Raw genomic sequence first — 23,956 nt, forward strand, 5'->3', positions numbered from 1 at the left:
TGATATCCTAGTAAACTGTCCCATTACATTAGGAAACCTGTTGTAATGTTGTAACACTTATGAGTAAGGTGGGCTGAATCTTCTGGACTTTACTACCTTAATAAATAATACTTTTAAGATTATTATTTACCTTTATTTTACTAGGCAAGTCAGTTAAGAACAAATTCTTATTTTCAATGACAGCCTAGGAACAGTGCCTGTTCAGGGTCAGAATGACAGATTTGTACCTTGTCAGCTCAGGGATTTGAACTTGCAACCTTGCAAGTCCAACACTCTAACCACTAGGCTACCCTGCCTAGATCAATTAGATAAAACAATTCCTAAGAAGACACACTTCTATGTGAAATTTTATTCCTCATCATGTCTTCTCTACTTTTGGTGGCCTTAACTTCATGTTGGTTTGTAATTATAATATTGACAAAGTTCCAGTGAAACTTTCTGCTTTTCATCAGCAGGTTTTCTTGTCATGGTCCTTAATTTATAAGCATTTTTTTTTTCTCACAGATATTATATATGGAATAATCGGGATATATTGCATGAAAACACTTCTTTATTTTTAGAATATTGGTTCCGAAATAACATCCTATTGGCCAACTGGTAAATGCAGAGGGTCTTTTACTCAGTTATAAGGAATTCGTATCACTTTACAAGGTCCCTGTAACACCTAAAGATGTTGCAATTGTTTTAGATGCCCTCGGGTGTTGCTCTGTTATTCAGGAACGTGTCAACACCCTCAGAGCCGACCTTCTGTTGACCCTGTTGACTCATCAGTAGGAAAGATTTGTTTCTCTTTTGGTCCATTCAACAACAGAGCGATACAAACCTTGTTTCAGCAGGATGTTGTATCCACACCTTATGTCATTCCTTATTGGAACAAATTTATTGATAATATCTGTTGGAAGAAAGTCTGTATTTTGCCACACACACATACCTACTTATTAACAAAATTCAATAAGTTTCTTTTTAAATAATTCATAAATCTTATCCTGCCATCCACAATATGAAGAAGTTTAAAAATAAACATCAACTCAAATTGTACCTTTTGTAATGACCACCCAGAAACAGTGTTGCATCTTTTGTGGCAATGTATTCATGTAAGGAATCTGTGGTAAGACACCAGTAGATTTAGAATTGAACACATTTATGAAGATGTTACACTTTTATGGAGAGACGTACTGCTTGGATTCTTTATTTATGATAGAAATAAGCTGAAACAATTTTATGTAATTCATTTAATTATTCTTGTGGACAAATTTCATATTCCCAAATGTAAATTTACAAACAAAACACCACATTTTCTTACCTTACAAAAATAAATTGAACTGTATTTTCAGACAAAAAAAAAGCTATTAGAATTATAAATGTATGTATGTCCCTTAAGGTCTTTGTGTAATGTGATATTATACCTCCCTGGCCCTGCCGCTAGCCCCGATCCTAGCCCCTAGCTCCGCCCCGCCCAATTGTCCTTTGTATATTATTTATAGATACTTGTGTTCCCACATGTACTTCCTGTATTGATTTGTTATTTTTCTAACCTGTTTTTTTCAGGTTAGAAAAAGGCCACTCTTAAAAATAATACAATTCAACAATTAAATATCAATGGTCTCATCACAGACGATCCCAAATTAGTCTCTAACTTTAGTTCCAACTTCTACAGGAATTTATATAGTTCTAAGTACTGTGAGATTTTCTCAACCATTATTTTTTTTGTCTCTCTGGGGATGTGAAATCCATTGTGGAGGCTGACAAGGAACAGAATGATGACCTTATTATAGTTGAAGAGATCATTTATGCCATTGAACACCTTAGAAATAATGCTCCTGGGACTGATGGTATATCTGCTGAGTTTTTCTCAACTGTTAGCCAAATTAGCCCCTGCGGCCCGCTAAAGTTAGCTGTCTAGAGCGTGTCGGCTGCTAGCTGATTAGATCCATCGGACAATTTCTTGGGCCACTATACCTATTTTGCCAATTGGACTGGTGCCCTTTACCACACAGAGCCCCACTAATCCATCACAACTCCATCACGACTGGTCTACCGAAGGAAATGCACGAGGGGGCTATAAACAGACTTCCTACGTCTTCTGCTAACTTGTTAGCCTCAGCCCGATAGCCTTCTGCTAGCTTGCTACCCCCGGCCCAGCTAACTGTCTGAATCGCCATGTCCCCAGTCAGCCCAAACACTCACTGGACCCATATGTTCACTTGGCTACGCATGCCTCTCTCTAATATCAATATGCCTCGTCCATTACTGTCCTGGTAACTGATCACTGTCTTATTTCACTGTAGAGCCTCTAGCCCTGCTCAATATGCCTTATTAACCAACCATGTTGTTCCACCTCCTACATATGCAATGATATCACCTGGTTAAACGTCTCCAGAGACTGTATCTCTCTCATCATTACTCAATGCCTAGGTTTACCTCCATTGTATTCACATCCTACCTTACCTTTGTCTGTACATTATGCCTTGAATCTATGCTATCGTGCCCAGAAACCTGCTCCTTTTACTCTCTCTTCCATACGTGCTAGACGACCAGTTCTTATAGCCTTTAGCCTTATCCTACTCCTCCTCTGTTCCTCTGGTGATGTAGAGGTGAATCCAGGCCCTGCAGTGCCTAGCTCCACTCCCACTCCCCAGGTGCTCTCATTTGTTAACTTCTGTAACCGTAAATGCCTTGGTTTCATGCATGTTAACATTAGAAGCCTCCTCTCTAAGTTTGTTTTACTCACTGCTTCAGCACACTGATGTCTTAGCCCGGATGTCTTAGCCGTGTCTGAATCCTGGCTTAGGAAAACCACCAAAAACCCTGAAATCTCCATCGCTAACTATAACATTTTCCGCCAAGATAGACCTGCCAAAGGGGGCGGTGTTGCAATCTACTGCAAAGATAGCCTGCAGAGTTTTCTTTTTTTGAAATGTCTTTTTACCTTTTTTAACAAGGAAGGGCTCATTGAGATTAAAATCTCTTTTTCAAGAGCGGCCTGGCCAAGATAGGCAGCACCAAGTCATTACAAAAAAATTACAGACAGACAACATGAAAAACTACAAGTAATCTAGTAAAAACCATTGAATTCACAAAAATATAAAACAGCAAATTAAAAACATTGACAGGTCAGGGAATCAGCCTCAAAATCCTTCATCAGTGATTTAAAAACACCAATCGGGACAAGTTCTTCCAGTTTAAAAGAATTTTGTAAGGTGTTCCAAGACGATGGCGCAGAGTACATAAAAGCCCTGCGAGCAGTCGGTACCCAAATAATTTGAGCTTCTACTTCTAAAAATTCACCTTACCAGAAACAAGTCTCTGACTGTTGCCGCTTGCTATAGACCACCCTCTGCCCCCAGCTGTGCCCTCGACACCATATGTGAATTGATTGCCCCTCATCTATCTTCTGAGCTCGTGCTGCGAGGTGACCAAAACTGGGACATGCTTAGCACCCCGGCCATCCTACAATCTAAGCTTGATGCCCTCAAACTCACACAAATTATCAATGAACCTACCAGGCACAACCCCAAATCCGTAAACACGGGCACCCTCATAGATATCATCCTAACTAACTCACCCTCCAAATACACCTCTGCTGTTTTCAATCAAGATCTCAGCGACCACTGCCTCATTGCCTGCATCCGTAATGGGTCTGTGAATAAACGACCTCCACTCATCACTGTCAAATGCTCCCTGAAACACTTCTGCGAGCAGGCCTTTCTAATCGACCTGGCCGGGGTATCCTGGAATGACATTGAACTCATCCCTTCAGTAGATGACACCTGGTTATTCTTTAAAAGTGTCTTCCTCACCATATTAAATAAGCATGTCCCCTTCTAAAAATGTAGAACTAGGAATAGATGTAGTCCTTGGTTCACTCCAGACCTGTCTGCCCTTGACCAGCACAAAAACATCCTGCGTTGTTCAGCATTAGCATCGAATAGCCCCCGTGATATGCAACTTTTCAGGGAAGTTAGGAACCAATATACACAGGTAGCTAAGGCTAGCTTTTTCAAACAGAAATTTGCATCCTATAGTACAAACTCAAAAAAGTCCTGGGACACTGTAAAGTCAATGGAGAATAAGAACACCTTCCAGCTGACCACTGCATTTCTCTACGGCTGGCCATGCTTTCCACCTGGCTACCCCTACCCTGGTCAACTGCCATGCACCCTCCACAGCAACCCTCCAAAGCACCCAACATTTCTCCTTCATCCAAATCCAGATAGCTGATGTTCTGAAAGAGCTTCAAAATCTGGACCCCTACAAATCAGCCGGGCTAGACAATATGGACCCTCTCTTTCTAAAATTACCTGCCAAAATTGTTGCAATCCCTATTACTAGCCTGTTCAACCTCTCTTTCGTATCGTCTGCGATCCCCAAAGATTGGAAAGCGGCCACAGTCATCCCCCTCTTCAAAGGGGGTGACACTCTAGACCCAAACTGCTCCAGACCTATATCAATCCTACCCTGTCTTTCTAAGGTCTTCGAAAGCCAAGTTAACAAACAGATTACCGACCATTTCGAATCCCACCGTACCTTCTCCGCTATGCAATCTTTTTTCAGAGCTGGTCAAGGGTGCACCTCAGCCAGGCTCAAGGTCCTAAACAACATCATAACCGCCATCGATAAGAAACATTACTGTGCAGCCGTATTCATCGACCTGGCCAAGGCTTTCGACTCTGTCAATCACCACATTCTTATTGGCAGGCTCGACAGCCTTGGTTTCTCAAATTATTGCCTCGCCTGGTTTATCAACTACTTCTCTGACAGAGTTCAGTGTGTCAAATTGGAGGGCCTGTTGTCAGGACCTCTGGCAGTCTCTCTGGGAGTGCCACAGGGTTCAATTCTCGGGCCGACTCTCTTCTCTGTATACATCAATGACGTCGCTCTTGCTGCTGGTGATTCTCCAACTCTACGCAGACAACACCATTAAGTATACTTCTGGCCCCTCTTTGGACACTGTTATCCCCCAGACGAGCTTCAATGCCATACAACTCTCCTTCCGTGGCCTCCAACTGCTCTTAAATGCAAGTAAAACTAAATGCATGCTATTCAATCGATCACTGCCCACCCGTCCATTATCACTATTCTTGACGGCTCTGACTTAGAATATGTGGACAACTACAAATACCTAGGTGTCTGGTTAGACTGTAAACACTCCTCCAGACTCACATTAAGCATCTCCAATCCAAAATTAAATCTAGAATCGGTTTCCTATATCGCAACAAAGCATGCTTCACTCATGCTGCCAAACATACCCTCGTAAAACTGACCATCCTACCGATCCTTGACTTCGGCGATGTCATCTATAAAATAGCCTCCAACACTCTATTCAACAAATTGGATGCAGTCTATCACAGTGCCATCCGTTTTGTCACCAAAGCCCCATACACTACCCACCACTGCGACCTGTACGCTCTTGTTGGTTGGCCCTCGCTTCATACTCATCACCAAACCCACTGGCTACAGGTTATCTACAAGTCTCTGCTAGGTAAAGCCCCGCCTTATCTCAGGTCACTGGTCACCATAGCAGCACCCACTCGTAGCACGTGCTCCAGCAGGTATATCTGACTGGTCACCCCCAAAGCCTTTCCTTCCAGTTCTCTGCTGCCAATGACTGGAATGAACTGCAAAAATCACTGAAGCTGGAGACTCATATCTCCCTCACTAGCTTTAAGCACCAGCTGTCAGAGCAGTTTACAGATCACTGCACCTGTACTTAGCCCATCTGTTGACAGCCCATCTATCTACCTACCTCATCCCCATACTGGTATTTATTTATTTTGCTCCTTTGCACCCCAGTATCTCTACCTGCATGTTCATCTTCTGCACATCTACCATTCCAGTGTTTAATTGCTAAATTGTAATTACTTCACCACCATGGCCTATTTATTCCCTTATCTTACCTCATCTGCACTATTTATTTGCCTTAACTCCCTTATTTGACCTCATTTGCACTAACTGTATATAGACTTTTTGTTTTCTTTTTTCTACTGTATTATTGACTGTATGTTTTGTTATTCCATGTGTAACTCTGTGTTGTTATATGTGTCAAATTGCTATGCTTTATCTTGGCCAGGTCACAGTTGCAAATGAGAACTCGTTCTCAACTAGCCTACCTGGTTAAATAAAGGTTAAATAAAATAAATGTAAAAAATCTATCCTGTTGTTGGGTGACTGGTCTAAATCTCTCCAGGTGCTTCTGGATTTTGGGGCCGACGAGAGCTTAACTACCCTGGTGTCGGAGATGCGTATCTCCACACAACTCCTCTCCGTTCCCATGGAAATGCTATCCTGTTGTTGGGTGACCGGTCTAAATCTCAACAGGTGTACCCTTATGTATTGGAGATGATGAACTGAATGGTGAGTCATGGAATAATTAAACATTTATCTGTTGTCAGGCTGAATGTTTGAAATACGAGGTGATTTCAGTCATGCTTCTTCAGGGAATAAAGACAATTAGCACTTGAATGTTGTCAAGAAATACTGTGTGTAAATATTGGAGTGATGTATTATTGTTTAAAAAAATTGTTCATAAGTTGGTCCAAGCTTTTTTTAAATATACTGCATCCATATGTATAGGCGTGCAAGTACTCGTACTTGTCAAAACAATTTAAACAAAGGAACGCAACACTTATTTGTCATCACTCATCGATTTCACGTTGAAATCAATTGCGCAAGAGGGAGAGATGAGGTTGCAGAAATGTGGGAATAATGTGTACATCGCTATTTAGAGGACAACTTGTAGAAAACAGCGAGCTACATTTTAAAGTGTTGCAGTTTGATTCAAGTAGGCCACCAACGCGGGAAATGAAACGCATCACTTTATTTGTGTTTATGTTGATCACATAAATAGTACTCTTTCAATTCAGAGCCTGTACTTTTCTCCATGAGGCTAATATTCATATCATGCTGAAATCAATAGATCAGGGGACAAACCTTTAGGGTTCTCCATTGTGACATCATTAAAATACTCCTACTACAATGTTAAAGCATTCTAAATAGTGACATCATTAGAACACTCCTACTACAATGTTAAAACATTCTACATTGTGACATCATTAGAACACTCCTTCTACAATGTTAAAGCATTCTACATTGTGACATCATTAGAACACTCCTACTACAATGTTAAAACATTCTACATTGAGACATTATTTCATTGATATCATGAAACAACCCCTTCATGTATGTACTTTCTGATGTTTTATCAGAGATCTTTTACCAGCGTAATTCTTGCCACATTGATCACAGCTATAAGGTTTCTCTCCTGTGTGAGTTCTCTGGTGGGCTATCAGGATGTTTGGCTGAGTAAACCTCTTCCCACATTGATTACAGCCACAAGGTTTCGCTCCTGTGTGTGTTCTCTGGTGTGATATCATGTTGCTTGAGTGAGTAAAACTCCTCCCACATTGATCACAGCTATAAGGCTTCTCTCCTTTGTGTGTTTTCTGGTGTGATTTTAAATATTGGGACGAAACAAAACTCTTTCCACAGTCAGAGCAGTGGTAAGGTTTCTCTCCTGTGTGCGTTCTCTTGTGTATAGTCAGCTGACTAGATGAAGTAAAACTCTTCCCACATTGATCACAGCTAAAAGGTTTCTCTCCAGTGTGCGTTCTCAAATGTACCATCAGGTTGCTTGAGTGACTAAAACTCTTCCCACATTGATCACAGCTATAAGGCTTCTCTCCTGTGTGTGTTTTCTGGTGTGATTTTAAATATTGTGACGAAACAAAACACTTTCCACAGTCAGAGCAGTGGTAAGGTTTCGCTATTGTGTGCGTTCTCTTGTGTGATTTTAAATATTGGGAAGAAACAAAACTTGTTCCACAGTCAGAGCAGTGGTAAGGTTTCTCACCTGTGTGTATTCTCTGGTGTATAGTCAGCTGGCTAGATGTAGTAAAACTCTTCCCACACCAATCACAGCTATAAGGTTTCTCTCCTGTATGTATTCTCTGATGTCTTTTAAGGTCTGTTGAAGAGGTGAATCTCTTCCCACAGTCAGAGCAGTGGTGAGATTTCTTCCTTGTGGGTTTCCGCTGGTGTTTATTGAGGTGTTCTGATGTGGAGAGACTCTTCTCTGCCTCGTCAGCATCATGAGGGTTTTGAGGCTTCCCAGAGGATCCACGATAGTCAGGTCTCTCTCCTGTGTGAACAACAAAGTCAGACAGATGGTTAAAGGCCCACAACAGCAGAAATCCACTGTTTATTTGAGCTAAAAGGTGATGCCCATGATTTTTACGTCTGTAATGAATGTTTAAAACATTTCACAAACGGACTATTTTCTTAACAGTCAAGTGAGCAACAAGTCATATTTAGTCTTATTTTTTTACAGTCGTAAAGTGGATGATTGTAGAAATAAGTTATTACAGTTGTTGAAACCCTAAGCAGACGACTCTTGGTCACCAATATGCAGTATATCAGTTATCTAGTTGCAGTATATCAGTTATCTATTTGCAGTATATCAGTTATCTAGTTGCAGTATATCAGTTATTTAGTTGTAGTATATCAGTTACATAGTTGTAGTATATCTGTTATCCAGTTGCAGTATATCTGTTATCTAGTTGCAGTATATCAGTTATCTAGTTGTAGTATATCAGTTACATAGTTGTAGTATATCTGTTATCCAGTTGCAGTATATCAGTTACATAGTTGTAGTATATATGTTATCTAGTTGCAGTATATCTGTTATCCAGTTGCAGTATATCTGTTATCCAGTTGCAGTATATCTGTTATCTCGTTGCAGTATATCTGTTATCTCGTTGCATTATATCTGTTATCTGTTATCTAGTTGCAGTATATCTGTTATCTAGTTGCAGTATATCTGTTATCCAGTTGCAGTATATCAGTTATCCAGTTGCAGTATATCAGTTATCCAGTTGCAGTATATCAGTTATCTAGTTGCATTATATCTGTTATCTGTTATCTAGTTGTAGTATATCTGTTATCTCGTTGCATTATATCTGTTATCTGGTTGTAGTATATCTGTTATCCAGTTGCAGTATATCTGTTATCCAGTTGCAGTATATCTGTTATATAGTTATGGATATAGTATATCTGTTATCCAGTTGCAGTATATCTGCTATCTAGTTGTAGTATATCTGTTATCCAGTTGCAGTATATCTGTTATCTAGTTGTAGTATATCTGTTATATAGTTATGGATATAGTATATCTGTTATCCAGTTGCAGTATATCTGTTATCCCGTTGCAGTATATCTGTTATCCAGTTGTAGTATATCAGTTATCTAGTTGTAGTATATCTGTTATATAGTTATGGATATAGTATATCTGTTATCCAGTTGCAGTATATCAGTTATCTAGTTGTAGTATATCTGTTATCCAGTTGTAGTATATCAGTTATCCAGTTGTAGTATATCTGTTATCCAGTTGCAGTATATCAGTTATCTAGTTGCAGTATATCTGTTATCTAGTTGTAGTATATCTGATATCTAGTTGCAGTATATCAGTTATCAGTTATCCAGTTGCAGTATATCTGTTATCTAGTTGCAGTATATCAGTTATCCAGTTGCAGTATATCTGTTATCTAGTTGCAGTATATCTGATATCTAGTTGCAGTATATCAGTTATCCAGTTGCAGTATATATGTTATCTAGCTGCAGTATATCTGTTATCCCGTTGCAGTATATCTGTTATCTAGTTGCAGTATATCTGTTATCCAGTTGCAGTATATCTGTTATCCAGTTGTAGTATATCAGTTATCCAGTTGTAGTATATCAGTTATCTAGTTGCAGTATATCTGTTATCCCGTTGCAGTATATCTGTTATCTAGTTGCAGTATATCTGTTATCTAGTTGTAGTATATCTGTTATATAGTTATGGATATAGTATATCTGTTATCCAGTTGTAGTATATCTGTTATCCAGTTGCAGTATATCAGTTATATAGTTGTAGTATATATATGTTACATAGTTGTAGTATATCTGTTATCTAGTTGCAGTATATCTGTTATCCAGTTGCAGTATATCAGTTATATAGTTGTAGTATATATATGTTACATAGTTGTAGTATATCTGTTATCTAGTTGTAGTATATCTGTTATATAGTTATGGATATAGTATATCTGTTATCCAGTTGCAGTATATCAGTTATCCAGTTGCAGTATATCAGTTATCTAGTTGCAGTATATCTGTTATCCAGTTGCAGTATATCTGTTATCCAGTTGCAGTATATCTGTTATATAGTTATGGATATAGTATATCTGTTATCCATTTGCAGTATATCTGTTATCTCGTTGCAGTATATCTGTTATCCAGTTGCAGTATATCTGTTATCTAGTTGCAGTATATCAGTTATCCAGTTGCAGTATATCTGTTATCCAGTTGCAGTATATCTGTTATCCAGTTGCAGTATATCTGTTATCCAGTTGCAGTATATCTGTTATCTCGTTGCAGTATATCAGTTATCCAGTTGCAGTGTATCTGTTATCCAGTTGCAGTATATCTGTTATCCAGTTGCAGTATATCAGTTATCCAGTTGCAGTATATCTGTTATCCAGTTGCAGTATATCAGTTATCCAGTTGTAGTATATCTGTTATCCAGTTGCAGTATATCTGTTATCCAGTTGCAGTATATCTGTTATCCAGTTGCAGTATATCTGTTATCCAGTTGCAGTATATCAGTTATCTAGTTGCAGTATATCTGTTATCCAGTTGCAGTATATCAGTTATCCAGTTGTAGTATATCTGTTATCCAGTTGCAGTATATCTGTTATATAGTTATGGATATAGTATATCTGTTATCCAGTTGCAGTATATCTGTTATCCAGTTGCAGTATATCAGTTATCCAGTTGCAGTATATCTGTTATCCAGTTGCAGTATATCAGTTATCCAGTTGCAGTATATCAGTTATCCAGTTGCAGTATATCTGTTATCCAGTTGCAGTATATCTGTTATCCAGTTGCAGTATATCTGTTATCCAGTTGCAGTATATCTGTTATCCAGTTGCAGTATATCTGTTATCCAGTTGCAGTATATCTGTTATCCAGTTGCAGTATATCAGTTATCCAGTTGCAGTATATCTGTTATCCAGTTGCAGTATATCTGTTATCCAGTTGCAGTATATCTGTTATCCAGTTGCAGTATATCTGTTATCCAGTTGCAGTATATCTGTTATCCATTTGCAGTATATCTGTTATCCAGTTGCAGTATATCAGTTATCCAGTTGCAGTATATCTGTTATCCAGTTGCAGTATATCTGTTATCCAGTTGCAGTATATCTGTTATCCAGTTGCAGTATATCTGTTATCCAGTTGCAGTATATCTGTTATCCAGTTGCAGTATATCTGTTATCCAGTTGCAGTATATCTGTTATCCAGTTGCAGTATATCTGTTATCCAGTTGCAGTATATCTGTTATCCAGTTGCAGTATATCTGTTAACCAGTTGCAGTATATCTGTTATCCAGTTGCAGTATATCAGTTATCTCGTTGCAGTATATCTGTTATCCAGTTGCAGTATATCTGTTATCTAGTTGCAGTATATCTGTTATCCAGTTGCAGTATATCAGTTATCCAGTTGTAGTATATCTGTTATCCAGTTGCAGTATATCTGTTATATAGTTATGGATATAGTATATCTGTTATCCAGTTGCAGTATATCTGTTATCCAGTTGTAGTATATCTGTTATCCAGTTGCAGTATATCTGTTATCTCGTTGCAGTATATCTGTTATCCAGTTGCAGTATATCAGTTATCCAGTTGCAGTATATCTGTTATCCAGTTGCAGTATATCTGTTATCCAGTTGCAGTATATCTGTTATCCAGTTGCAGTATATCAGTTATCCAGTTGCAGTATATCTGTTATCCAGTTGCAGTATATCTGTTATCCAGTTGCAGTATATCTGTTATCCAGTTGCAGTATATCTGTTATCCCGTTGCAGAACCACACATGCGGAGATCATCCATTCACCTAATCTGCATCTCACAAAGACACCACGGTTGGAACCAAAAATCTGAAATTCGAACTCATCAGACCAAAGGACAGATTTCCATCTGTCTAATGTCCATTGCTTGTGTTTCTTGGCCCAAGTAAGACTCTTCTTCTTGTTATTGCTGTCCTTTAGTAGTGGTTTATTTTCAGCAATTCGACCATGAAGGCCTGATTTCAAACAGTCTCCTCTGAACAGTTGATGTTGAGATGTGTATGTTACTTGAACTTATTTGGGCTGCAATCTGAGATGCAGTTATTTGCCCATTTCTGAGGCTGGTAACCCTAATGAACTTATCCTCTGCAGCAGAGGTAACTCTGGGTCTTCCTTTCCTGTGGTGGTCCTCATGAGAGCCAGTTTCATCACAGCGCTTGATGGTTTTTGCGACGGCACACAAAAAAACTTTCAAAGTTTTGACATTTTCGAGATTGACTGACCTTCATGTCTTAAAGTAATGACGGACTGTCATTTCTCTTTGCTTATTTGAGCTGTTCCTGCCATAATATGGACTTGGTCTTTTACAAAATAGGGCTATACCACCCCTACCTTTTCACAACACAACTGATTGGCTCAAACACATTAAGGAGGAAAGAAATTCCACAAATGAACTTAACAAGGAACACCAGTTAAAACTTCTTTGGGATAGGGGCAGTATTTATCACGTCTGGATGAAAATTGTACCCAGAGTAAACTGCCTGCTACTCAGGCCCAGAAGGTAGGATATGGTAGATTTGGAAAGATAACACTCTGAATTTATAAATCTGTTTGAATGATGTCTGTGAGTATAACAGAACTCATATTGCAGGAGAAAACCTGAGAAAAATCCAACCAGGAAGTGGGAAATCTGAGGTTTGAAGTTTTTCAAGTGATTGCCTATCCAATATACAGTGTAAATGGGGTCATATTGAAGTTCCTACAGCTTCCACTAGATGTCAACAGTCTTTAGAACATTGTTTCAGGCTTCAACTGTGAAGGGGGAGTGAATAAGAGCTGTTTGAAACAGGGGTCTGGCAGAAAGCCTTGAGCTAAGTCTCGCGAGGCTCAGTTCCTTTTCATTTCTAAAGACAAAGGAATTTCCCAGTTGGCATATTATTGAAGATGTACGATTAAAACATCCTACAGATTGATTATAGACATCGTTTGACACGTTTCTATGAACGGTAATGGAACTTTTTTTGACTTTTCATCTGGACTTATTGCCTACTGCATTTGGAATAGTGAACCAAACGCGCAAACAAAAAGGAGGTATTTGGACATAAATATGGACTATATCGAACAAAACAAACATTTATTGTGGAACTGTGATTCCTGGGAGTGCATTCCGATGAAGATCATCAAAGATAAGTGAATATTTATAATGCTATTTTTGACTTTTGTTGACTCCACAACATGGCGGGTATCTGTATGGCTTGTTTTGGAGGCTGAGCGATAGATAGTCGCATGGTTTGCTTTTGCCGTAAAGCTTTTTTTTTTTAATCTGACACAGTGGTGGCATTAAGGAGAAGTTTATCTTTAATTCTATGTATAACACTTGTATCTTTCATCAGCGTTTATGATGAGAATTTCAGTGAATTGATGTGGCTCTCTGCAAAATCACCGGACGTTTTGGAGGCAAAACATTACTGAACATAACGCGCCAATGTAAACTGAGATTTTTGGATATAAATATTAACTTTATTGAACAAAACATACGTGCATTGTGTAACATGAAGTCCCATGAGTGCCATCTGATGAAGATCAAAGGTTAGTGATTAATTTGATCTATATTTCTGCTTTTTGTGACTCCTCTCTTTGGCTGGAAAATGTCTGTATGTTTTTTTGTGACTTGGTGGTGACCTAACAATCGTTTGTGGAGCTTTCGCTGGAAAGCATTTTTGAAATCAGACTGTTGCTGGATTAACGAGAATTGTATCTTTAAAATGGTGTAAAATACTTGAATGCTAGAGGAATTTTAATTATGAGATTTTTGTTGTTTTGAATTTGGCTGTTGTCGAGGTGCATATCCCAGAGAAGTTAATTGAAATGCATTCCAGGTGACTACCTCATGAAGCTGGTTGAGAGAATGCCAAGAGTGTGCAAAGCTGTCATCAAGGCAAAGGGTGGCTATTTGAAGAATCTCAAATATAAAATACATTTTGGTTTGTTTAACACTTTTTTGGTTACTACATGATTCCATATGTGTTATTTTATAGTTTTGATGACTTCACGATTAGTTTACAATGTAGAAAATAGTAAAACATAAAGAAAAAGCCTTGAATGAGTAGGTGCGTCCAAACTGTGACTGGTACTGATATATAAAGCCAGGCATATTCAACAGTTAGGCAATTGATTATAGAAGTTGGGGTTTGCTCTCTCCTCAATTGTCTTAGACAGTTAAGGTAAAACCAATGTATCCCTAAGGTGTTCGATGGGGTTGAGGTCAGGGCTCTGTGCAGGCAAGTCAAGTTCTTCCACATCGATCTCGTCAAACCATATCTGTTTGGACTTCGATTTAGGCACAGGGGCATTGTCATGCTCCAACAGGAAAGAACCAAACTGTTCCACAAACTGTTGGAAGCACAGAATATTCTTGAATGTCATTGTATGATGTAGTGTTACAATTTCCCCTCGTTGGAACTAAGGGGCCCGAACCATGAAAAAACAACCCCAGATCATTATTCCTCTTCCACCAAACTTTACAGTTGACACTGTGCATTCGGACAGGTAGTGTTGTCCGGGCATCTGCCAGATGGGATTCATCACTCCAGAGTCCAATGGCGGCGAGCTTTGCACCAAGCCGACGTTTGGCATTGCACATGGTGATCTTAGGATTGTGTGTGCGACTGCTGGGCCAAGCAAACCCATTTCATGCCAGATGGTGACGTGGGATTCATCACTCTGCTCTAGAGTCCAATGGCGGCGAGCTTTACACCAAGCCGACGTTTGGCATTGCACATGGTGACCTTAAGATTGTGTGTGCGACTGCTGGGCCATAGAAACCCATCTCATGAAGCTCCCGACAAACAGTTATTGTGCTGATGTTGCTTCCACAGGCAGTTTGGAATGCGCTTGAGCACTCGGAGGTCCCGTTCTGTGAGATTGTGTGGCCTACCACTTAGTGGCTGAGCCATTGTTGCTCCTAGAGTTTTCCACTTCACAATAACAGCACTTACAGTTGACCTGAGGCAGCGCTAACAGGGCAGAAATTTGACAAACTGACTTGTTGGAAAGGTTGCATCCCATGATGGTGCTACATTTAATGGAAGAGCTCTTCAGTAAGGCCATCCTACTACCAGTGTTTGTCTATGGAAATTGCACGGCTGTGTTCTCGATTTTATACACCAGTCAGCAACGGATGAAATAGCTGAACCCACTAATTTGAAGGTGTGTCCACAAAATGTTGAATATATAGAGTATTTGCGACTCCTCTACAAAAATAAATCACGGTCAACAAAACAACCCATCGACAGAACAATCGACCAGTAGACTACGGTCAGCCCGAAAACAATTGGCTGAATATTATACAATGACTTATCAACAGTTCTAACAATTTGACCTCCACAGGGACACCTGCACTGGTAGCTATAGAAAGACCCATATAATATATCACCATTGATTCCTGAAGAATAGAGCTTATAAACGACTCATGTTTCAACTGTCTCACCCCATCAGAAACCAATATATACGCCTGTATGACGCCACTGTTTGTAAACAAACACTGTATAGCTTCAAAAATAGGTTAAAACTCTCATTATGACCTCATGAATGAATTCTAGAATATACTATATATTCTAGAAACCTGGTTAAACGATCATTATGACCTCACAGATGAATTCTAGAATATACTATATGTAACAGTATAACTTTAGCCCGTCCCCTCGCCCATACCCCCTCAGCACACATCAACAACAGTCACCCACGAAGCATCGTTACCCATCACTCCACAAAAGCCACGGCCCTTGCAGAGCAGAGAACCACTACTTCAAGGTCTCAGAGCATGTGACGTCACCGATTGAAACGCTATTTAGCGCGCACCACCACTATTTATATTTAGCGCGCCACGCATATATATCCTAGAAACCTGGTTAAACTATCATTATGACCTCATGGATGGCCAGTCCTTGTATTCATAGTGGAGTGAATTCAGCCCTGAGCTGAACTCAAACCTGGGTCCAGTGACTCATGGCTGGCATTTTGTTGCTGTTTATATCCTAGGTTGTCCCATTAAAAAAACTACACAATCAATCAACTAATCTAATCAATCATTCTACCACTGTTTTGGTAATAAGATGATGATGGGGCTGGAGAAATGTAACTACTCTCAAATTCATAGACAGACCTATGGATGCAAGGACTGACCATCCATGATATCAACATTATAGTTTTAACCATGTTGAGGCTATACAGTGTTGGTTTACATTGTTTCTAAACATTGGATTAAAAAAAGCTTATTTGGGGTTCTGATGGGGTACAACAGTTGAACTAAGCTCATGAGGCATGTGTTATATTCTTCAAGAATCAATGGCTATAAATAAATAATTTAAAAGTCCAAATATGGATGTAGCAACTACAGATTTCCCCTTTAACACCAAACATCAGTTCAACTGCAGAGTTTGTGCTTCTGTTTTTACTTACTAGTGCTAATCAGGGAACGGTTTTTCAAACGCATCTTACGGTTAAGTTCATCATTAGAACCATTGGATGACATAAGATGCGTTTGGGAAACTGGGCCCAGATATCCAGTTTCCTCCTCTTCTTCTTCCTCCTCCATTTTAGATGTGACAGTCATCTCCTCCTCTTCCTCTTTCACTCCAAAAACTGCATCCTCCTCCTCTTCTTTTACTGTCACATCCTCCTCCTCTTTCACTCTGAACACATCTTCCTCTTCTTTCACTGAAACGTCTTTCTCTTCTTCTTTCACCGTAACAGCCTCACCCTCTACTTGTTTTTGTATTGTAACTTCCTCCTCCTCCTCTTTCACGAGAGCTTCTTTCTCCGTCCAGCAGACCGCCTCTTCTTTATCAGGAGGTGAGTAGCTCAGTGAACTCATGGTCGGAGATGATAGCTAGCTAGGCTAATGTTAACTTAACCAGCACGCTAGCTGACCAATAACAACAGCACCGTAAATATGAAATTAAATCGGATAACTAACTAACGCTAGACGACATACAGCGGCTAATATACACGAAAGCGTCGGAAGAGCTTTGTTGTTTGGGCTATTTAGTCTAGCAAGCTACCGAGGTGTCTGACGAACTGTTGCTGCTGTTGAAAGAAGCGTTCCGTCCACTAGATTATACGTCACACCAGCAGCATCGCCTTAAAGTCTCAGACCGCCATCTGCTGACTGGAGTAGAAACGCAGTTGAGTAAAATGTATATTTTATTTTCAGACAAAATGTTAAAGGGTAGGAAGCACGAGTTTTTACTCACCGATGTAACAACACTGTGTGGTTAAAGACTTAGTAACTTAGTTGTGGTCACGATCTGGTTCCCTATAAGAACATACAGTTATGTTTTTTGCGTTATTACCTATTTATTAACTTATTTCCAGGGTATCTTCTAAACTTCCCACAGTGCACTATTTCTCAACGTCATATGGATCTATTCTGTGCTACTGTGTTCATGTCCTAGCAGCCTTTTAAATATGAGGTTGGAAAATATTTAAGAATATGTGAGAATATTCTTACCAAGACGAGGAGAGTTGAAGAAGAAAGTATAATTACAAAGATCACCTGTCTCGTTCAAAAGTCTGTTGAAAGTCTCTCAGAGGAGGACAAATCTGTTCTGTTTGAGCTACAACACAAGTTGGATGATATGTATAAACTGAAAGCAGAGGGAGCCTTTGTCAGATCAGGGAAGAAGTGGCTGGAGGAGGATGAACAAAATTCATCTTGTTTTTTTCAGGTTAGAAAAAGACCACTCTTACAAATAATACAATTCAACAATTAAATATCAATGGTCTCATCACAGACGATCCCAAATTAGTCTCTAACCTTAATTCCAACTTCTACAGGAATTTATATAGTTCTAAGTACTGTGAGATTTTCTCAACCATTTTTTTTTTTTTTTTGACTCTGGGGGATATATATATATATACAGATTTGATTTAACACTTTTTTGGTCACTATATGAGTCCATATGTGTTATTTCATAGTTTTTGGTTACTACATGATTCCATATGTGTTATTTCATAGTTTTTGGTTACTACATGACAAAGTTGTTGTTCACAAGTCTACATTTTCAGACAAACTCCTGGCTAGCCATTGCAGTTACAGCTAGTTGTATCATTCATTCTACTTTACTATCAACTGGCCTGCTATATCAGGCATCCTACTTTACTATCAACTGGCCAATCAGGCAGCTTTAGATGCAAGGGAAAACCAATATACTTGCTAGCTATCCATCGGATTGATGACGTTGAGAAAATGCCATTAACTCGTTTGCTAGATTGAAACTGCTGGGGGAAAGCTAGCTAATGTTAATCCTCACCATCAGTCTGAGTTGAGTTCACCTTAGCTATCATAGCCATCTAGCTACCTGCTTGGCGTTTGCCAAAAGCAGTTATTAAAGGACTCTCAGTTCTTGAGAAATTAGATTATTTGGTCTGGTGAAACCAAGATTGAATTCTTTGACCTGAATGACAAAGCGTCACGTCAGGAGAGAACCTGGCACCGCCCCTACGGTGAAGCATGGTGGTGGCAGCATCATGTTGTTTGGATGTTATTTAGAAGCAGAGACTGGAAGGTTAGGCAGGAGGGAACCTGGCACCGTCCCCACGGTGAAGCATGGCGGTGGCAGCATCATGCTGTTTGGATGTTATTTAGAGGCAGAGACTGGGAGGCTAGTCAGGAGGGAACCTGGCACCGTCCCTACGGTGAAGCATGGTGGTGGCAGCATCATGCTGTTTGGATGTTATTTAGAGGCAGAGACTGGGAGGCTAGTCAAGAGGGAACCTGGCACCGTCCCTACGGTGAAGCATGGTGGTGGCAGCATCATGCTGTTTGGATGTTATTTAGAGGCAGAGACTGGGAGGCTAATCAGGAGGGAACTTGGCACCGTCCCTATGGTGAAGCAAGGTGGTGGCAGCATCATGCTGTTTCGATGTTATTTAGAGGCAGAGACTGGGAGGCTAGTCAGGAGGGTAACCTGGCACCGTCCCTATGGTGAAGCATGGTGGAGGCAGCATCATGCTGTTTCGATGTTATTTAGAGGCAGAGACTGGGAAGCTAGTCAGGAGGGAACCTGGCACCGTCCCTACGGTGAAGCATGGTGGTGGCAGCATCATGCTGTTTGGATGTTATTTAGAGGCAGAGACTGGGAGGCTAGTCAAGAGGGAACCTGGCACCGTCCCTACGGTGAAGCATGGTGGTGGCAGCATCATGCTGTTTGGATGTTATTTAGAGGCAGAGACTGGGAGGCTAATCAGGAGGGAACTTGGCACCGTCCCTATGGTGAAGCAAGGTGGTGGCAGCATCATGCTGTTTCGATGTTATTTAGAGGCAGAGACTGGGAGGCTAGTCAGGAGGGAACCTGGCACCGTCCCTATGGTGAAGCATGGTGGAGGCAGCATCATGCTGTTTCGATGTTATTTAGAGGCAGAGACTGGGAAGCTAGTCAGGAGGGAACCTGGCACCGTCCCTACGGTGAAGCAAGGTGGTGGCAGCATCATGCTGTTTCGATGTTATTTAGAGGCAGAGACTGGGAGGCTAGTCAGGAGGGAACCTGGCACCGTCCCTATGGTGAAGCATGGTGGAGGCAGCATCATGCTGTTTCGATGTTATTTAGAGGCAGAGACTGGGAAGCTAGTCAGGAGGGGGAAAGACGGAGCAAAGTATAGAGAGATCCTTGATGAAATCCTGCTCCAGGGGACCTCAGACTGGCTTGAAGTCCAACAAGACAACGACCCCAAGCACATAGCCAAGACAATGCAGGAGAGGCTTCGGGATGAGTATCTGAATGTCCTTGAGTGCCCCAGCCAGAGCCCGATCGGACATCTCTGGAGAGACCTGAAAATAGCTGTGCAGCGACGCTCCCCATCTTACCTGACAGAGCTTGAGAGGATCTGCAGAGAAGAATGGGAGAAACTCCCCAAATACAGGTGTGCCAAGCTTGTAGCTTCGTACCCAAGAAGACTCAAGGCTGTAACTGCTGCCAAAGGTGCTTCAACAGGTTAGTTGAGGTAATTTAGTTAATATGTAGATGTAGGTTGGGGTAAAGTGACTATGCATAGATAATAAACACTAAATAGCAGCAGTGTAAAAAAAACTGCAAATTGTCTGGGTAGCCATTTGATTAATTGTTCAGCAGTTAAGCACTTATGGCTTGGGTGTAGAAGCCGTTAAGGAGCCTTTTGGACCTAGACTTGCCTGTAATGCATGGCTTCTGGTTGGGATATGTACGTACTAATGTTAGCTAGTTAAGATGAGCATCAAGCCTAGTGGTAGGCTATTTTAGCTGTTCAGCTGATTAGTACATAAATATGAAATAATATTTTTTTAAACACAGTGTCTAATATACACCGAAAGCATCTCAAGGAGCTATAATGTTTCGGCTATGTTGTCTGGCAAGCTACCGAAGTGGCTGACGAGCTGTTGTAGACGAAGCTTCCCGTCCACTAGATTATACGTCACACCAGCAGCATCATCTGAAAGATGCCCAGTCATCAGATGGAGATGTGCAACGCAGTTTAGGAAAAATGTTTATTTTACTTTCAGACAAAACCTTTTTCCTCTTAATTTATTTATTTAAATAATCCTAATATATTGAGACATACAAAAAATTAACATATGTTGGTTCAGACTTGTAACGTGAATTGAAAACATACGAAGTGGCGAGTGGTGCAGCAGTCTAAGGCACTACATTCCCTGGTTCGATTCCAGGCTGTATCACAGCAGTCTAAGGCACTACAGTCCCTGGTTCGATTCCAGGCTGTATCACAACGGTCTAAGGTATCTCAGTGCTAGAGGAGTCACTACAGTCCCTGGTTCAATTCCAGGCTGTATCACAGCAGTCTAAGGCATCTCAGTGCAAGAGGAGTCACTACAGACCCTGGTTCAATTCCAGACTGTATCACAGCAGTCTAAGGCATCTCAGTGCTAGAGGAGTCACTACAGACCCTGGTTCAATTCCAGGCTGTATCACAGCGGTCTAAGGCATCTCAGTGCTAAAGGTGTCACTACAGACACCCTGGTTCAAATCCAGGCCTATGACAACCGGCCGTGATTTGGAGTCCCATAGGGCGGCGCACAATTGGCCCAGCGTCGTCCAGGGTTTGGTTGGTGTAGGCAGTCATTGTAAATAAGAATTTGTCCTTAATTAACTGACTTGCCTAGTTAAATAAAGGTTAATCAATCAATAAATAAATAATCAACTGCACAGCCACATTTAACGCAATATATTATTCAGTCAGTACTGCTTCTATATAATGTAAGAATACATTGATGTAGCTGTATACAGGCCACTAGTGACGTTACGAATTTGAATTCTATTCAGACAAAAACATGTGACATTAACTACATCCTGTTTAAATCAGCACTCTGACATGGTGGAAAAATACTGATGGGAGAAATTCACGAGGAAGTGAATGTTTTTTTACATGTCAAGAATTTAGCAACGTTATCAGAACATCACATTTTCGTTTAGCTACTAGACTAGAAACACAAATGAACTCAATTTATTTATCCGTTATTTTACCAGGTAAGTTGACTGAGAACACATTCTCATTTGCAGCAATGACCTGGGGTATAGTTACAGGGGATGAGGAGGGGGATGGATGAGCCAATTGGAATTAAACACATTAACTAAATTAAAGAGGTTTCAAGGTTGGCATGAATAAATGCACATTCTATTCATCTACTTAATTATTTTCATTTTAAAATATCTAAATCATATACTGAACATCTAAGGATGCAATATATCAAAGTTCATGATCAAAACAAAATACACATTTTAACATTGAACAAATTTTATTTAATTTCTCAAGTACGTCTATAAAAAAACAACAACTCATGCATCCATTTCATTTAATGGTCATAAAAACACATTCCTAATCAAAAACACAAGTCAGAACACAGCCTCTCTATTCTCTCGTGTGATTTCAGGTCCTCTGACTGGGAAAATGTCTTTTCACAATGAGAGCAGTGGTATGTCTTCTCCTCCTGTGTGTTAGTATGTTGGAAAGACTTTTCTCCTGTGTGTGTCCTCTCATGCTTTTTCAGGTTCCATGATCGGGTAAAACTCCTTTCACACTGGGAACATTGGTAAGGCTTTTCTCCTGTGTGTATTCTCTCATGCATTTTCAGGCTCCCTCGATAGATAAAACTCTTTTCACAATGGGAACATTGGAAAGATTTTTCTCCTGTGTGTATTCTCTCATGCTCCTTCAGGCTCCATGACCACCTAAAATTCTTCCCACAGTGGGAACAGTGGTGTCGTCCTGTTGGTTTGGACGTCTCTGGGTCTGGTTCCCCTGAAGGACTCTTCCTGCTGTCAGAGTGAGGGTCTGGTTCCCCTGAAGGACTCTTCCTGCTGTCAGAGTGAGGGTCTGGTTCCCCTGAAGGACTCTTCCTGCTGTCAGAGTGAGGGTCTGGTCTCTCCCCTACCAGAGACAAACATATCATTTAATTAAACAGAGAACTGAATGAAACCTCCACATGATAAAGTGGTCTAATCCAAAAAGGTTGAATCCAGACTATATCCCACAATAGCCAGAGATCTGTCTTCACAACATTTCATAATACAAAATAAACTTGGTGAGAGTTAATGACGTAGAGATGCAAATCTAATCCTGCTCTCATGGAATGTCTTGTTTATAGGCTGAGCAGAGCTCTATAATAATAGATAATGTCATGTTTACAGGCTGAGCAGAGCTCTATAATAATAGATAATGTCATGTTTATAGGCTGAACAGAGCTCTATAATAATAGATAATGTCATGTCTTCAGGCTGAACAGAGCTCTATAATAATAGATAATGTCTTGTTTACAGGCTGAACAGAGCTCTATAATAATAGATAATGTCATGTTTATCCATGAAGACGAACAAATTCACAGGGGCCATACTTGCAAACAGTCGAGCACCACTAACAATAAGCAAACATTTAAATTTAAACAGGTTCTCCTGCTCAACATTAAAATAGTTCATTGACTTGCATGTGACTGCTAACGTTGACTAGACTACCAGCTACTTACTGCTAACGTTGACTAGACTACCAGCTACTTACTGCTAACGTTGACTAGACTACCAGCTACTTACTGCTAACGTTGACTAGACTACCAGCTACATACTGCTAACGTTGACTAGACTACCAGCTACATACTGCTAACGTTGACTAGACTACCAGCTACTTACTGCTAACGTTGACTAGACTACCAGCTACTTACTGCTAACGTTGACGAGACTACCAGCTACTTACTGCTAACGTTGACGAGACTACCAGCTACTTACTGCTAACGTTGACGAGACTACTAGCTACTGCTAACGTTGACTAGAATACCAGCTACTTACTGCTAACGTTGACTAGACTACCAGCTACTTACTGCTAACGTTGACTAGACTACCAGCTACATACTGCTAACGTTGACTAGACTACCAGCTACATACTGCTAACGTTGACTAGACTACCAGCTACTTACTGCTAACGTTGACTAGACTACCAGCTACTTACTGCTAACGTTGACTAGACTACCAGCTACTTACTGCTAACGTTGACGAGACTACTAGCTACTGCTAACGTTGACTAGACTACCAGCTACTTACTGCTAACGTTGACTAGACTACCAGCTACTTACTGTTTGACTAGACTACCAGCTACTTACTGCTAACGTTGACTAGACTACCAGCTACTTACTGCTACCATTGACTAGACTACTAGCTACTTACTGCTAACGTTGACTAGACTACCAGCTACTTACTGCTAACGTTGACTAGACTACCAGCTACTTACTGCTAACGTTGACTAGACTACCAGCTACTTAACGAGACTACCAGCTACTGCTAACGTTGACTACTAGCTACCGCTAACGTTGACTAGACTACCAGC

General features: G+C 40.4%; 1 protein-coding gene across 1 annotated transcript; it reads right to left on the reverse strand.

Annotated features, from left to right (window-relative positions):
• Positions 1–6,820: 6,820 nt before the first annotated feature.
• Positions 6,821–17,187, reverse strand: LOC135533170 (zinc finger protein 664-like). The gene is made up of 2 exons (XM_064960575.1): positions 16,553–17,187; positions 6,821–8,137 (listed from the first exon to the last, which is right to left on the reverse strand). The coding sequence occupies exons 1-2, from the start codon at positions 16,965–16,967 to the stop codon at positions 7,176–7,178; spliced, it is 1,377 nt and encodes a 458-aa protein (XP_064816647.1). The 5' UTR covers positions 16,968–17,187; the 3' UTR covers positions 6,821–7,175.
• Between the last annotated feature and the right edge of the window lie 6,769 nt (positions 17,188–23,956).

Source organism: Oncorhynchus masou, unplaced genomic scaffold (assembly GCF_036934945.1).
Source record: "Oncorhynchus masou masou isolate Uvic2021 unplaced genomic scaffold, UVic_Omas_1.1 unplaced_scaffold_2264, whole genome shotgun sequence".
Lineage (NCBI taxonomy): Eukaryota > Metazoa > Chordata > Actinopteri > Salmoniformes > Salmonidae > Oncorhynchus > Oncorhynchus masou.